This window comes from Musa acuminata, chromosome BXJ1-4 (assembly GCF_036884655.1).
Source record: "Musa acuminata AAA Group cultivar baxijiao chromosome BXJ1-4, Cavendish_Baxijiao_AAA, whole genome shotgun sequence".
Taxonomy (NCBI): domain Eukaryota; kingdom Viridiplantae; phylum Streptophyta; class Magnoliopsida; order Zingiberales; family Musaceae; genus Musa; species Musa acuminata.
In genome coordinates this window covers 43,176,791-43,191,321 of record NC_088330.1, presented here as the reverse complement: position 1 = coordinate 43,191,321, position 14,531 = coordinate 43,176,791, and the positions used below count along the sequence as shown (strand labels likewise).

The 14,531-nt window shown below is 37.9% G+C and overlaps 1 protein-coding gene across 4 annotated transcripts; it reads left to right on the top strand.

Annotated features, from left to right (window-relative positions):
* The first annotated feature begins 10 nt into the window (after positions 1 to 10).
* LOC103982278 (uncharacterized) lies at positions 11 to 13,860 on the top strand. Of its 4 annotated transcripts, XM_065180143.1 has the most exons (15): positions 330 to 469; positions 934 to 1,096; positions 6,303 to 6,376; positions 6,445 to 6,601; positions 6,706 to 6,791; positions 6,895 to 7,063; positions 7,161 to 7,363; positions 8,306 to 8,505; positions 8,604 to 8,699; positions 11,151 to 11,272; positions 12,248 to 12,349; positions 12,444 to 12,553; positions 12,676 to 12,763; positions 12,863 to 13,065; positions 13,198 to 13,860. In XM_065180143.1, exons 2-15 carry the CDS (start codon positions 992 to 994, stop codon positions 13,412 to 13,414), a joined length of 1,932 nt encoding a protein of 643 aa, XP_065036215.1. In that variant the 5' UTR covers positions 330 to 469; positions 934 to 991; the 3' UTR covers positions 13,415 to 13,860. The 4 variants fall into 4 exon arrangements, with proteins under 4 accessions (XP_065036217.1, XP_065036214.1, XP_065036215.1 ...); XM_065180142.1 differs by lacking the exon at positions 934 to 1,096 and having other exon boundaries at positions 17 to 469; XM_065180144.1 differs by lacking the exons at positions 330 to 469; positions 934 to 1,096 and adding an exon at positions 3,449 to 3,598.
* The last annotated feature ends 671 nt before the right edge of the window (positions 13,861 to 14,531 follow it).

Sequence of the window (14,531 nt, the reverse complement as noted above, 5' to 3'; positions counted from 1 at the left end):
AGTTACGAGCCCCTTCTGGAGTAACCGGGAGCAACAACGGAAGCATCTAGAACTCCTCAACTCACCGTTGATCTTCAATCTGACGGATCAGATTCGATACCGGTGCGATAGGGCTTCTGGTTCTAGAGCCTTCTTTTTCGCCGCCCCATCCGCCTTCGAGCACTCGCCCCTCCTTCCTTGCCTCGAGCCATCCGTCGACAAGGGTTCTCGGAGTCGAGGTCGGCAGCGTTGCGGTGGTCTTGAATCGGGAGTAGGCAAGACCTGAGGGCCCGATTTCTCATTCGGTTTGGGGAAGATCGATTAGGGTTCGGTCGGCAAGATGTTCGGGAGGGCGCCGAAGAAGAGCGACAACACCAAGTACTACGAGATCCTCGGGGTACCGAAGGACGCGTCGCAGGAGGACCTCAAGAAGGCCTACCGTAAGGCCGCCATCAAGAACCACCCCGATAAGGGTGGCGATCCAGAGAAGGTAACGCACCTTTTGCTTGTCGGTGTCTGGTTCTACTGATCTGCAGTTGAAAAGGTGGGATCGATGTTCTAATTAATGGTTCATCTCCGTCTTTGGTCCCTTAGATTCATCTTTACTAGGTGTTGATACATTTTAAAGAACCTCGTTTGATTTTCTCATAGTTTAATGTAATTTTGCCAAGTGATTGAAGGTTTTTTTTGTTATAAATGTTGGAAATCTATGTCGCCAAAGTTAGATCCACGATCGAACTGGTAGCTAATTTGGGATGGACATATTCTCTATCTCTACATGTTGTCGAACGTCCGTCTATGTTTGCTTTGTTGAAACTTTGTAGCCTAAATGTTTGTGTGGCCTTGTTCTTGTTGTGATGTTCCGAAGGATTGTAGTCGGGATGGTTAGGTCATGATATTTGTTTCATACCCTTGGAGTCGCAGATGACATAGATCTCATGTCTGCCTTTACAGTTCAAGGAGTTGGCCCAAGCTTATGAGGTTCTGAGCGATCCTGAGAAACGTGAGATTTATGATCAGTATGGTGAAGATGCCCTCAAGGAGGGAATGGGTGGTGGAGGTGGCCACAACCCATTCGATATCTTCGAGTCGTTCTTCGGTGGAAATCCCTTCGGAGGTATGTTTTTGGCCATGTTTGCTCCACCTCTTAGCACGAGTGATGTTCTCCCAGGCCTTGATCATACTTATAAACATACTTGTAAAGTGTTTATAAGTATGGTTGTGAAAGAAATTTACCCTGAGTTCTGAAGGGGTCTTCCACTTCTTCGTCACACTAGAATTGGCTGCCCCAGGTGGCAAAGAATTGGAGGTAGATTCAACAACTGCAGCTTGGGCCATCACCCTCTGCTTCTATAGCTGCATTCCTCTAGTCCAACAACCCCCCACCCCACCCCACCCCACCCTAAAAGAAAGTAGACCAGTTTCAGTCTGAAACTACCAAAACATCATCGTAAGCAAAGAAATAGTTCGATCATTGCAAGACACCTCGTTTCAGAGAATGGAATCAAGAATTCTACTCAATAGTCCGCTAACAAACCGAAAATCCTAATCAAGAACCTATCGGATCGGCATCAAGAAACCATTACCCTCGGCTTCTACAGTCACATGTCTCTTCTCCAAAAAAGGCCCGAATGACGAGAAAGTAGACCAAATAACTAATGACAACCAAAGAAATAGTTCAATCATTAAAAGACACCTCGTTTCTAAGAAAGAAACGAGGTGTCTTTTAATGATCGGAGTACAACTCACTTTGAAAGAATCCAACCAAAGAATCCAAACAAAACGAAACCCTAAGGAAGAACCCATGGATCAGCATCAAGAAAACATATGAATCTCAAGTTTCGATGACGAAAACCAAGACTCGACGAGAGAACAGAAAATTGAACGGCGATTACCTGAGGGAATCAATCCCTTCGATCTTGCAAGATCGAGAAAAGTAGATGCTGAACTGGGGCGGAGATCAGATCGACATCGAAGGCGATAAGGTGGAAAGAAGAGCGGGAAGGGGAAAGAGGGAGGCGGCGAGGTTTTAAAAACGAGAGACAGAGAGAGAGAGGGGGGGGGGATGGGGGCAGGGAGGGAAGTGGGGAAAGGGGGGGAATGATGAAAACATTTGGGATGTAAACCAATGTTGTTTTAGTGGAAGCTGCATTCGCATACCCGTTTTCGATTACCAGCTATGCCTGCCTGCAATAATATTGGATGCATCGTGCGGGACCTTCTGCACGATGGTCTTTACTCTAATCACACGGTAGACAGTGAGGGAGAAACTGGTGGAACGGTATCCTTGCGGTTCAGTCGGGTCGGATCGCATCGAATTGGGTTCGATCTGGGCGGATTCGATCGGGTCAGATCGAATCGGGTGGAGACCAAATCAATTCATTTGGTCCATATGTATAATAAATAAATAATACAGTTATATGCATAAAAATAATGGTACTCAAGGCAAGTGAGGATGTTTGGCAAAGGATAAGACCGTGTCTGAAGGGATGGATTACTTTGCGATTAAAAGAGTTACACAAAACTCACAAAGGTGTGTAACTCTTTTATGCATATGACTATATTATTTATTTATTAAACATATGGACCAAATGAATTGATTTGGTCTCCACCCGATTCGATCTGACCCAATCCAATCTGCCCAGATCGAACCAAATCCGATCCGATCCGTATGAACCGCAGCGATACCGTTCCACCAGTTTCTCCCACGCCATCTACCGTGTGATTGGAGTAACGACCATCGTGTAGAAGGTCCCGCACGATGCATTCAATATTATTGCAAGCAGGAATAGCTGGTAATCGAAAACGTGTATGCGAATGCAGCTTCCACTAAAACAACGTTTGTTATATCCCAAATGTTTCATCATTCCCCCCCTTTCCCCACTTCCCTCCCTCCCCCTCCCCACCTCTCTCTCTCCCTCTCTCTCTCTCGTTTTTAAAACCTCGCCGCCTCGCTCTTTCCCCTTCCCGCTCTTCTTTCCACCTTATCGCCTTCGTTGTCGATTTGATCTCCGCACCAGTTCAGCATCTCCTTTTCTCGATCTTGCAAGATCGAAGGGATTGATTCCCTCAGGTAATCGCCGTTCAATTTTCTGTTCTCTCGTCGAGTCTTGGTTTTCGTCATCGAAACTAGAGATTCATCTGTTTTCTTGATGCTGATCCATGGGTTCTTCCTTAGGGTTTCGTTTTGTTTGGGTTCTTTGGTTGGATTCTTTCAAAGTGAGTTGTACTCCGATCAGATTGGGCTGGAAATTGGTCTGCTTTCTTGTGTGTGGGGAGTTTTAGGGGAAGAGACATGTGGGCTATAGACGCGGAGGGTAATGGTTTCTTGACGCCGACTCGATACGTTCCTGATTAGGGTTTCGGTTTGTTAGGGGATTTGATTGATTTCTTTCTTAGAAACGAGGTGTCTTTTAATGATCGAACTATTTCTTTGGTTGTCATTAGTTATTTGGTCTACTTTCTCGTCGGTCGGGGTTGTTGGACTAGCGGAATGCAGCTATAGAAGCAGAGGGTGATGGCCCAAGCTGCAGTTGTTGAATCTACCTCCAATTCTTTGCCACCTGGGGCAGCCAATTCTGGTGTGACGAAGAAGAGGAAGACCCCTTCAGAACTCAGGGTAAATTTCTTTCACAACCCTCCATTTTTATTCTTGTAAAGCATTACGCCATGAAAAAAAAAAGAGAAGACATTCACATGGATACCTCAAGCCGATTATTATCATAGATCTCAAAGTTTAAGTTGCGGATATTATTGCTAATATTCTTTCTTTAGCGGTGTCATCGTCAACCAGGATTCTTTTTTCCTTTATCTTGTCATTATTATTATTCAGATCTTCTGTTGTTCTGGTTTGGTCTTAGATATATATTTGTTTTCTTTGTTCTTCTTGCATTCACATATATTTCTTCTTTTGTATTATGTGTGGCATTTTCATTTAGACATGGTTTGGTCTAAATGCTTCTAGTATTTTCTGTATCATCTCAGTTGAACATACGATATAGAACTTGATCCATTTACTAGATGCAGAAATATAGTGGCTTGGGTTTAATTGAAATATTAGTGAAAAAAGGGATACTGCCAATTAATATATGAACAAAAAGTGATACTGCTGGCTGGAAGGGTTAGTATCATAGACCTACTGGAGAGATGAAAGTAGGAACTTCTAATTACACTGCAGAAATTATGGCAGCTTGCTTCACTGGCCATTCAAATTAGATGATTGATTTAGCGCTCATTAGAACAAGATGGAGCTGTATATAACTGACAAGAAACGTCCATAAGAAATTTCCAATGAGTAGTGAATTTCAGTCAAGCAGGAATGTAGATCATGAAGAACCGATTGACTGATATTCTACCAATCTATTGCAGTTATATCTAGAAATTTTATGTTATTCTAACTAATCTTGATTTTCTTAAATAGTTTGTGCCACTGCCTTTGTTATCTTGCATTGCCAAATTACTTTATGAATATGTGGGTAGTGGATAGTTTTAGGTGTCGTGATGTTGTGTGTGTTTGCTTTTATTAGGTCCACTAAATTCACTCTTTTTTAGTCCAGTGTATGAGTTTCATATCTCATGCTGTTGGCCATTACTAATATGACGCACCTAAAGTTCATCGGCATCCAAACCTATTGATGTTGTGTGTGTTTGCTTTTATTAGGTCCACTAAATTCACTCTTTTTTAGTCCAGTGTATGAGTTCCATATCTCATGCTGTTGGCCATTACTAATATGACGCACCTAAAGTTCATCGGCATCCAAACCTATCCAATTTTAGCCCATCTCTCTTGTCCATAGTCAGAAATTGGTTGAAACCAGTTAAAGATTGATCAAAATCAACATCAATCAGTTGACCTGGGAACTTATAACCAATTTGACCACCCCAAAAGTAGGGAAATAAAAGGCAAGTGTGAGGGGAAGGAGAAGAAGAGGAAAGCGCACCATGGATACAAGATAAAATGCTGACTCTGCAATGGAGTATTAGATACTATTACTATTCATTTGCTATTTGCTACAGCCAAATTTCACTTTTTTCTTTGTCTCCTGCCATTCTTACAATATTTGTTGTTCATCACCATATAGCACAGACTAAGGATACAGTGAGAGAAAAGAAGTAGAACATAACCCTTAATTTCAAATAAGGACGATTACATAAAGGAGTTATCTTGAGATGCAAAATTGTACTAAAACATATGCTCTCATTACATTTATGTTTAAAAATATCCTTAGCATTACCCCACACATCAATTGCATGGTGATTAAAAAATCATTGCGGCCATAGAGGGACCAATTGATACAATCAAAATTGGAAGTGGAGAAGTTTCGAGTCTTTTATATAATGTATATAATGGTTATCTAATACATGTATGTATGATATATATAATATATGTTTATTAGATAAACCATTATATATACATATGTCGGGACAAGTATAGCTTAACTATTCTTTTATGATTTGTTCATTATTTTTCAGACTTTCTACTGCTTATATTTCAATTTAATGTGTCTCTCTGGAAAGCTAGATATCTTATGTTATATGTTGGGTATAAGAATATTTTAACACGATATAATTTTATGCTCTTAATTTTTTTAATGTTCTATAATCTTTTGCCTTTTAAATTAATAATTTGAACTTTTAAGCTATTTCCTCAGCTAATTCTGATCTCGCTGATCCAATCTAATTGATTTTGTCCTTATCCATTGCATTCTTCATAACTCATTCCTATGGTGGTACCAATGTTGCAAGTATGACCAGGTCTTCATGGAAAATCTTCATTATATAGTCCCTATTGGTTATTTTGTATTTTCCAACTCATGTTTCTGCAGAAGTAATCACATGACTAGAATGCTGATGTTACACTTGGTAAAATAGGCTTACTGCTCTTACCTGATGCAGCTTGGGAATCAAGATTTATCTTAATGAATAACAAAATGTCATGCTATAAATTTTCTAATTTTGACCTCTGAAAAGGTTGCAGTGGCTATCTGTTAAAGGTTTTATTTTATAAAAAATGGTGTGGCATAATGCTTAATAGGATTTAAATTGGAAGTAAATATGACATTGTAGAGTGGTGGATGAAGGAAATGCCTGTAAGTTTAATGTTTGATTGATACAGGGGACATAAGTTGCAGAAATGAAGCACTTGATATATCTATGTTCTAGGAAACAAGTAGCAGTGATGGTGATTCAGGATATCTTGCAGTGTTTAGTTCTCAATATGGTCAAACGATGGAATAAATAGTTATTTAATGTTGAACCTCATGTCATTTTTTATCGAGAATTGAAATAGTTCACTTATATTAATTGCCATGCATATGTGGCAGGGGGAACAGTTGAAGCGGAGGAATGCTCAGGTGATTAGTGAAAAAACCTTGCCTCCTTTGCTGGCCTCAGACAGGTAGATTAATATCAGTCATGTATTTTCTTTTACATCACTTTGCTGACTGTTTGGTGCATGTTTGGTAGTGTAAAGAGTAATGCGATCAGGAGAAGCAGTAATGCGATCAGGAGAAGCGAACAATTAAAAATTCCAAGGTACATTACTACGCGTGTCAATGAGGTCTATCCTGTTAAAAAGTCAAGTGAGAGATGCAGAGTATTTAATGGAGATGAGAAGGCCAAGGTTGGAAAGTTGTTGAATTATGTTTTTCATGCTCTAATATTGAAGTATTTTGTGATGGGAGTTCTTCTGACTGATGTGGTGTTTATTTTAACTCTCTAAAACAGGTGTCTTCCACTATCAGTGGATTTTCTAATGATGTTCCTAGTCCTGCTGCTTCTTTACCAGCAGAGGGCGAACCATCGATTTTGCGGTGTTCCTTTGATCTACTTGGGGCTAACCCAATATGAATATTTTTTGCTCGCACTGTTATATTATTATTTTAATGGTGGTAAATTTTTCCCCCTTGATTGCAGTGAAAATCCTAGCCTCATTAACAAATCTGAAGGATCTGACCAATCCGCCAGAGACATAAGTGAACAAGGTTTTCGGACGATTGAAAAGTGTCGCCAAAATGTGTTGCGCAATGTTGTTCAGCTTCATATGGGAGATGAGAATCTTACCAATTGTGCCAAAATTGATATGGTAGATTTTCCCCAGATGTTGGTACTCTTTTTGGTTTGTGATGCAAAGTCTTATTTTGCTATCATTGCATGGTTTGTTGATCGAATATGTTTGCTAGGAAAAAGCACTTAGAGGGTTGGTAGCTCGTGAAATTCCTTCCACCTCAGTTTCATTGGCTGTCTCTTCTGGAAAAGTTGGTGGTTTTCCTACGAATTCTTCAAGCAGTTCTTTTTCTGAATTTGAGATTCCAGGTTCAAGAGTACCTTGTGATTTTACCTTAAAAACCACTCTGCGGTTGGTTTCATCGTCCTCGGTGAAATGGTGAGTGCTACAATGCTTCTTTCTTAACTAACACTAGTTTGAGAGATGGGATTTGGAGTTGGTTTGTCCTGAATTTTCTCTTTCATAATAGCTGATAAAGGTAGTCAAAGCTGATTCAATAGACAGTTATCTGTATCCAATTCTCTTGGTTACTTATCAATCCTGGAAGTATAATGTTGTCCATATAGCTTATGCAGGTGCTTCAATATTCCTGTCTCTATTTTCTTCGTAAATATATGTATGCCTTAACTCTATGTTGTAGATGTGGCTGTCATGGTAATGCTTATTTTGGTCTTTGCATCGTGTTAATCTAGCTGTGGTCTTCTATCTTTTTCAGATATTATTTATGTAATTGTTATATTTAAGGGCTTTGAATTTCGTTTCATCTTGACTGTGAGATGAAAATACTTTGTACTTTGGAGTTCGGTCACTTCATATTCCAGTTTAAGGGAAAATCGAGGATTTTACTTCATGGTCTCATGAAGCTTAAAATACGATGAATATGTAAAAGTACCAGCCAAAGAGGCTTTTAGGTTTTTAGGTTTGTTTCTCACTTACCTAATTCTGCTCTTGCTGAGAAATTACAACTTTGTTTAGAGGATTAGTGTTAAATTTATTGTTGATTGCTAAGTATGCTCGATCTTTTTGGTGCTGTAAGTTTTGGGTAATGTTCATGTGCAACCTTTATGCGCGATTGGTCTGCCTTGCCATTTGTTCCCTCTTGGTCTTCTTGAATGGTTGAGAAGCAATATTCTCCTTGTTTTCAGAAGCATTTTCACTTGTCTAAAGTCAACATGTGTAACCAATTGTTCTGAAGTCTTTTAATTGGCAATTGTTTGAAGTTGTGTCATGTTAGGATACTGTGTAAGTTTGACACTCTACTATTGACCACTGTCTTCAAAGGAAAATGGTTTAACTTTAAATTGCTATTTTTATTTGCAGGTGCCACAGATTATGTGCAAGTCCTGCTGTCATTGGTATGAGCTGTAATCCTCACAGCAGTGGTCAAAATTTAGACTGTACATCTGAAAACACCACCACCGAGGTCAAATACTCAAAATCATTGCATTCATGGGTATATCCTCAATCTTCTCTGCCAGCTTCTGTCATGTCCATGTTTGTGTCATCAGCTGCAAAAGGAGGTTTGGCGCTTAATTATTTCTCTTTTTACGAAGAGACTTTTTTCATAGTGATTTTTGTCATTATATCTTAAGTTTTATTAGAATTTATCAATTTTCAGATTCAAAATTTTTGTTGAAAAGGCAGCAGGATTGGGAAGATTCATTTCGTGACCTTTACTATATGCTCAGAAAGAACATATGTAACATTTTTTATGGTAATTATTTGAGCCTTAATTATATTTTGTTAATATTGTTTTGACCAACCTATTTCTACCATTTTTTTGACTATCAGATATACGCCAATCTTGGGAAATCCATTTTTTTTTATAAAATTATTAAGGTCATATACTTCAGGAGAAGTTGGAAAATTTGCAGGAGTTTCTTGGGGGGATTTTTTTTTCTTTGAATGTTGATATTTTGATGATGGACAAGATGAGTAGTTGATTTTGGAATTGATGCTCAATGTCATTCTTATTGAGCATCATATATTGTTTGATTAAACATGGTGATAGCATTTTTTTCCTTGCAGTTTATCGTTGCATTCCTATACATTTATTGAGCATTATTTAACAACAATTAACTTATTTCTTGTAAAATAAATTTGAGTTGCATGTTAGCTAGTTAATTTTTAGCATGATCCATATCTCTTAACTCACTAAGATTTATGATACAAAATCAAACAATCTGATTTAGTCCCATAAGATGTGAAGGGAAGATTTGCATTGACTCGTAAGGGCATGATGAGTGTATTAATAATATTGACGAGTTTAATTTTTTTGGGCTATTGGTTTAAGCTCAACGAAGTTAATGAGTCGGTTATCTTATTGATTTGGGTCGTGACAAATTATATCAAAGCCAACCTGATATTGGTCATTGATGAGATGCTCGAGAAGGAAAAGGGATAGAGGGCTTTTCATGACAGGCATCTCATGACGTAGAGTCACCATTGGACTAGGCTTACGTTGACCATGATAGAGTTTGATCGGACTATGTTAGTGCTTTACAAGTACATCCCGCCTTAGTATAGGAGAGTGTGATAACTTGAATTAATCCTATTGGAAGTTGGTAAAAGATTTGGATTGACTTATAAGTGCTTTATTTTGGACCAGTGGTTTAAACTCAATTAAATTAATGAGTTAGTCATCATATTAGGCTGGTTGTGACAAAATATGAATATCTATCTATACATGACATACAATATTTTATTTCTTTGAATACCTGATGAACTACTGCAATTTTATATCATGTCTATCCTATTAATTTCCTTCTGACTTCCTTGTTATCTTTTTAGTTATATTGTCTTTTTGTATTATGGAGAAAATTGATATGCTAATTGAGATTTGAGGCCTTTGTTGAAATTTGAGGCCAATTGATAGCACTCATCAAACTTAATAAATTGTCTGAGCATCTAGGGTTTAGAAATTTGTTACAAATATTTTTTGTTTTGTTTCGTAATGTGTGAGTGTAGATTTATGAGAAAAAAATGTAGGTTCATCTTACAGAGAATCCTTGATTTTATTTGACAAAAAAGAAGAATTGGGATGGTTATGAGATCACATTTTTATCTTTATTTTCAGAGGTGTTTCTAGTTTATCTGAAGTAGTTCTGTTTGTTTTTGGGACAAGTTAAGCATTGTTTTGTTTGCAAATTGGTTTTGCTTGATCCTAGACTGAAGACCATTTGGTGATACTGTTCACAAACATGTGCATCATAGTTATTAAGAACGACAACTCCGTGACCACTGTGGAAAATGGAAATTTGATGTTAAAAACCTCTTTCTGATGCAGTTTCTCTTTTAACTTGTTTCTCTCTTATCTCAGGATAAGCATCAATATAGTCCTCATATGTTATGTAGTCTGATCACAACCCAAATCTATATCAATGAATGCCATACTTTGGCTATTTATAAGTGAACTCGGTTTTCTGTATTTGCTAAGCACCTAGATAAAACATGCCAATTGGAGCACACTAATTAAAACATCTTGCATGCATCTAAAAAATGCAATTAGCAGTGGTCTGGGGAGCTTGGTCTTTATTTTTAAGGAAAAGTCATTATATTTCTTCAAATTGGTGTCATTGGCTTTACAGATAGATAAGTTCAGGGTATCTGATGAAACCTTTGCTGTTTGATCTTTGTTAAATTGAATCAGTCAAACCATAATCTTCATAATTTGTAAGCTGTATAGTTTCCTGATGTGGATTTGAGTGCTTCATTCAATTCAACTATATGAAACTCCTTTTGGGTCTAATCGGCTTCCCTTGGTTGGTTTCTCCATGTGATAATTCTCGGTTTTCTTTATTGTTTAACTTCATGCAGCTTCTGAGGAACTAACTTTCATATGATGGTGTTATAGGTGAGGCATCATCAACAATAGTTGTAGATTTAATAAGATATCTTGAGCAGTTTTGCTAAATAGTACTTGTCTTCAAAAGCTATGTGCATTAGAAAGTCTTTGAGTTCTCTGTGCAGTAGAAAGTCTTGAATTATGCGATGTAAAATGGATGTCAACACCATATGATATGATGCATATTAAGTCGAGTGATATATGCGCCAGAAGATAACAGTACCTTCTTTGACATAGATATGCAATTTGGACTCTTTCTATAATACAATGTAATTTATTTTACATATATGTGAACTTATTGATCTTTTGCAAAATCTGCAGTTTGTACTATGCAGTTTGTGGTTTTGTTTCTTGGTGGCAAATTTTTGGGGAAAAAGAGGCATTCCTGCAATGCTTACCTATCACGGTCCACATGTGGTTTGCGATCCTTGCTCAGAGAACATGTAAGTGTAGCCTGTGTCTTTTGATACATGAAAGAGAGAATCTATGCCTATTTATTAACACATAAGTCATGTTTTTTCGTGCTTTGTTGGGTTGTTGTGAAAATTACTTCTAATGCGGTTCTCTCTGGCTCTAGTAATTTGAGAAAGTCAGTGTATGGTAGTGGGATTATTGTCTATTTCTTATGGTAACTATATCATGAGCAATAGTGAATTGAATTATAAGAATAAATATGAAAGGTTTGGAATTCTTGATACAAGTTTAAAATAGTCATAACCCTGATTGATCCATAAGAGTTCATTGTCTTCCATGGTTGAAGCATGTAACCTCAGAAGTAGTTACAATGCACAAGGGATTAGGGGGAAGCGTCAGATGGATTAGTTGTAATCCAATTTCATGAGCCTTACCATGACATTGTGAATCAATTAAGATTTTAGTATGTATAACAACATCTGTAGTACCTAAAATTAGGAGCATACATTAAGATTGATGAAACATTAGTAATGATTGTCTATTTATTCAGCAATTAACAACATGCTGAATCAGTTTTGCAAAATACCTGTGCGTGTTGTCGTTCAACATCACATTCCTGCCATTAAATTACTTGCTTTACCAGAAACAAAGAAGTGATGGTCGGTGAAGTAGCCTGTCATCCAACTCGTACCTCTACTTGCTTTACGATGGCACTCTCTGATGAAAGCTAGAAATAAATATGTAAATTGAATCCATATGTTACCTGTGATGCTTTGTGAATTCATATGTTGGATCTCCAACTATGGTGATATCTTGAAATTAATATAGCACATTTGTTGTTTCTATGGTTTGGCTTTAATAGACCGGTGTCTTGCTGAATACAGAAAATTATAAAACTTTGTTGGTTTTATGGCTTATGTCCATCCTTTTCGGTTAATTAGGAACCCTTGCATTTGTAGGGTCATTTCCTGATCATTCTTTACATTTTACTATTCTTGAATCAGAGTGTAAGTTTTGCTATGCCACTTTGTCATGCTGAAGTGGAACAAGCTACTGAGGATGACTTGGTTGAACTTATGGAAATTGAGAAGCGAAACTTGGGCCAGGTTTCAATATAGCTTCTCCTTTATTTGGCTTCATAGGGTATTTCTATCTAAATTTTCACACATTATTTTGCTAATATATGCTTCACCTATGCAGGCGTTCCATTTGGAATCTTTGTCCGATGTGGACAACACTCCTCAATCCGTCCTCTCGTTTAGTGGAAATAAGCAAGTGCATGCCTTGTATGATTTCTTGTTAAATTATAGGTATAGGAGATAATAATAAACCTTCAAGGTTTTACAATTGCAGAATTTGTTTTAATGCAACTTTTTCTTGATTCCTATTTCTCATTTACTTTTTTTTTTTTTACTTACCACTTGCTGTTCAGGTTTTTTCTGAATTCCTTTAATGGTTGTGATGTTCCTGTGTTACATGCACCTGTCCCTTTCCTGAATGCCTCTTTCCATGTTCCGGAGGTGAGTGCATGTAATTACGGTTAAGAGAGCAATATAGATAGTAGAATGTGCTGTTGCTACGTCTCCAGATCCAAAAGGCTTACTGGTTAAACTTTTTAGGTGAGATGCAAGGAGATTAGGAAAGCTGATATGGTCATTCCTTCTTCATGTGGGTCAGATACTGAAGATTTTGAAACCATTTCTGGTTCATCTGCTAGAGGTATTTGTTACAGCATCGAAATAAAAGATACAGTTCTTCCACCATGGATTGTTTGTGGTATCTGTGCAGCAATGAGCTCTGATGGGAGGAGTTTCGAGTCCACGTATGTTAAGAATCCCATAACACGACCTTTTTCTGGCTACATTGTTCTACTTGATACTCTTAGGAACATTTGTGCTATATGCTGCTGTAATTTCTATAAAACAAGGATTTAAATTTTGGTGGTTTTCTGCAGCTTTACCACTGAACCTATGTCAGCTGGCTTAAATGTGGCCCTCAACTGTTTATGCTGCGACAATGATGTGCCCAAGCAGTCGATTAACACCTCAGTGGATACTGATGATGCATTAGGCATTCCTGATGCTGTTTTGATCCCTCGTCTGAGTGGAGCATCGCTAAGGCGTCTCAAATACACTGATGGTGCTTTTATTGCTAACATCACACCAACATGATCATTGGCGATTGCATGTATTTGCTGTACATGATCAATGTTCTCGCTAAAGCGACTTGTATTCCCCAGTGAACTTGCTTAGTTTTTGGAGAGCCCACATGTTTGTGGCTCGTGGTAGAAATTGTGAAGCGGCTTGCTGTCTCACCTAGAGTAGCTTTTTGATGATCCATTATGTTGGAAATTTTATGCTGGACTCCTCTCTCTTGCTGCATGTATCTGCCGCTTGGATCTATTCAAGCAAGCCTGCTGCTGAAAAGACGATGTTGGTATGGCTGGCTGGTCAGTCTGTCTTATTACCATTTTAACAAATCTTGATTCTGAGTTAATTCTGAAGTCTTATGGCAGATGTCTTAATGTTGTCAAATTCTTTTTCTGCAGTATAGTGCAGTGGTCAGTCTATTATGTATCCAGATGATGTTTGCTTGATTAAATTTTAAGCAAGATTCATTCTCCTTGTCTCTTTGAGCATGGGACACACGGTTTTCATGCAGATATTGCGGATGATTCAACCGAGTTAAGTGGATGGAACCTATTGAAGTAATAGATATGTCAGTACGTACCCACTTTTCTTCGATGATCCTGGTTGGCCTGTTATTGCCGACTTGTGACTCTGTTGTTGGCTGTTTAAACATCGATTCCTACTTGAACATTTCTTTTCGTTCTCTAGTGTTTCTTACTATTCTATGGCCTTCTTCCCCTTATCCTAGTAGAATTGTACTGTTGACATGGGATTCATGGAAGTTCAAATAATAAGAAAAAGAAGGGAGAAGACAACACAGCTTGAAGTTCAAATTTGTTAAGCATTGCATCTCCTCCAAAATTGGATTGGAAAATCTTTTTTTTTTAATTTTCATTTTTCTTCAAACGTTAATTAGCGTCTCCTTTATATTGCTTTCACTTTAAATAACAGTAAAGTGAATTTATTGCTAGTATTATTTACTTGCAGGCATCTTCAACATCAATAATTAAAGTGACACTTCCCATTTGTCGCGTTAAAAAACTGGGCGGCTAAAATAATATCCGATAGTTCAAACCACAAGTTTGCTGCTACGTGATACAACTCGAGCGAGGAATCAGTCGCGACCTTACGCCACGGTAAAGGATAGGCGCGGCAATTA

What these genes read in the sequence shown, in the direction of transcription:
- LOC103982278 (XM_065180142.1), top strand. Translation starts at nt 320, where the DNA reads ATGTTCGGGAGGGCGCCGAAGAAGAGCGACAACACCAAGTACTACGAG. An exon ending in AGGGTGGCGATCCAGAGAAG is followed by an intron (nt 470 to 6,302) that starts GTAACGCACCTT and finishes CATATGTGGCAG; the next exon opens with GGGGAACAGTTGAAGCGGAG. An exon ending in GGGAGGAGTTTCGAGTCCAC is followed by an intron (nt 13,066 to 13,197) that starts GTATGTTAAGAA and finishes GGTTTTCTGCAG; the next exon opens with CTTTACCACTGAACCTATGT.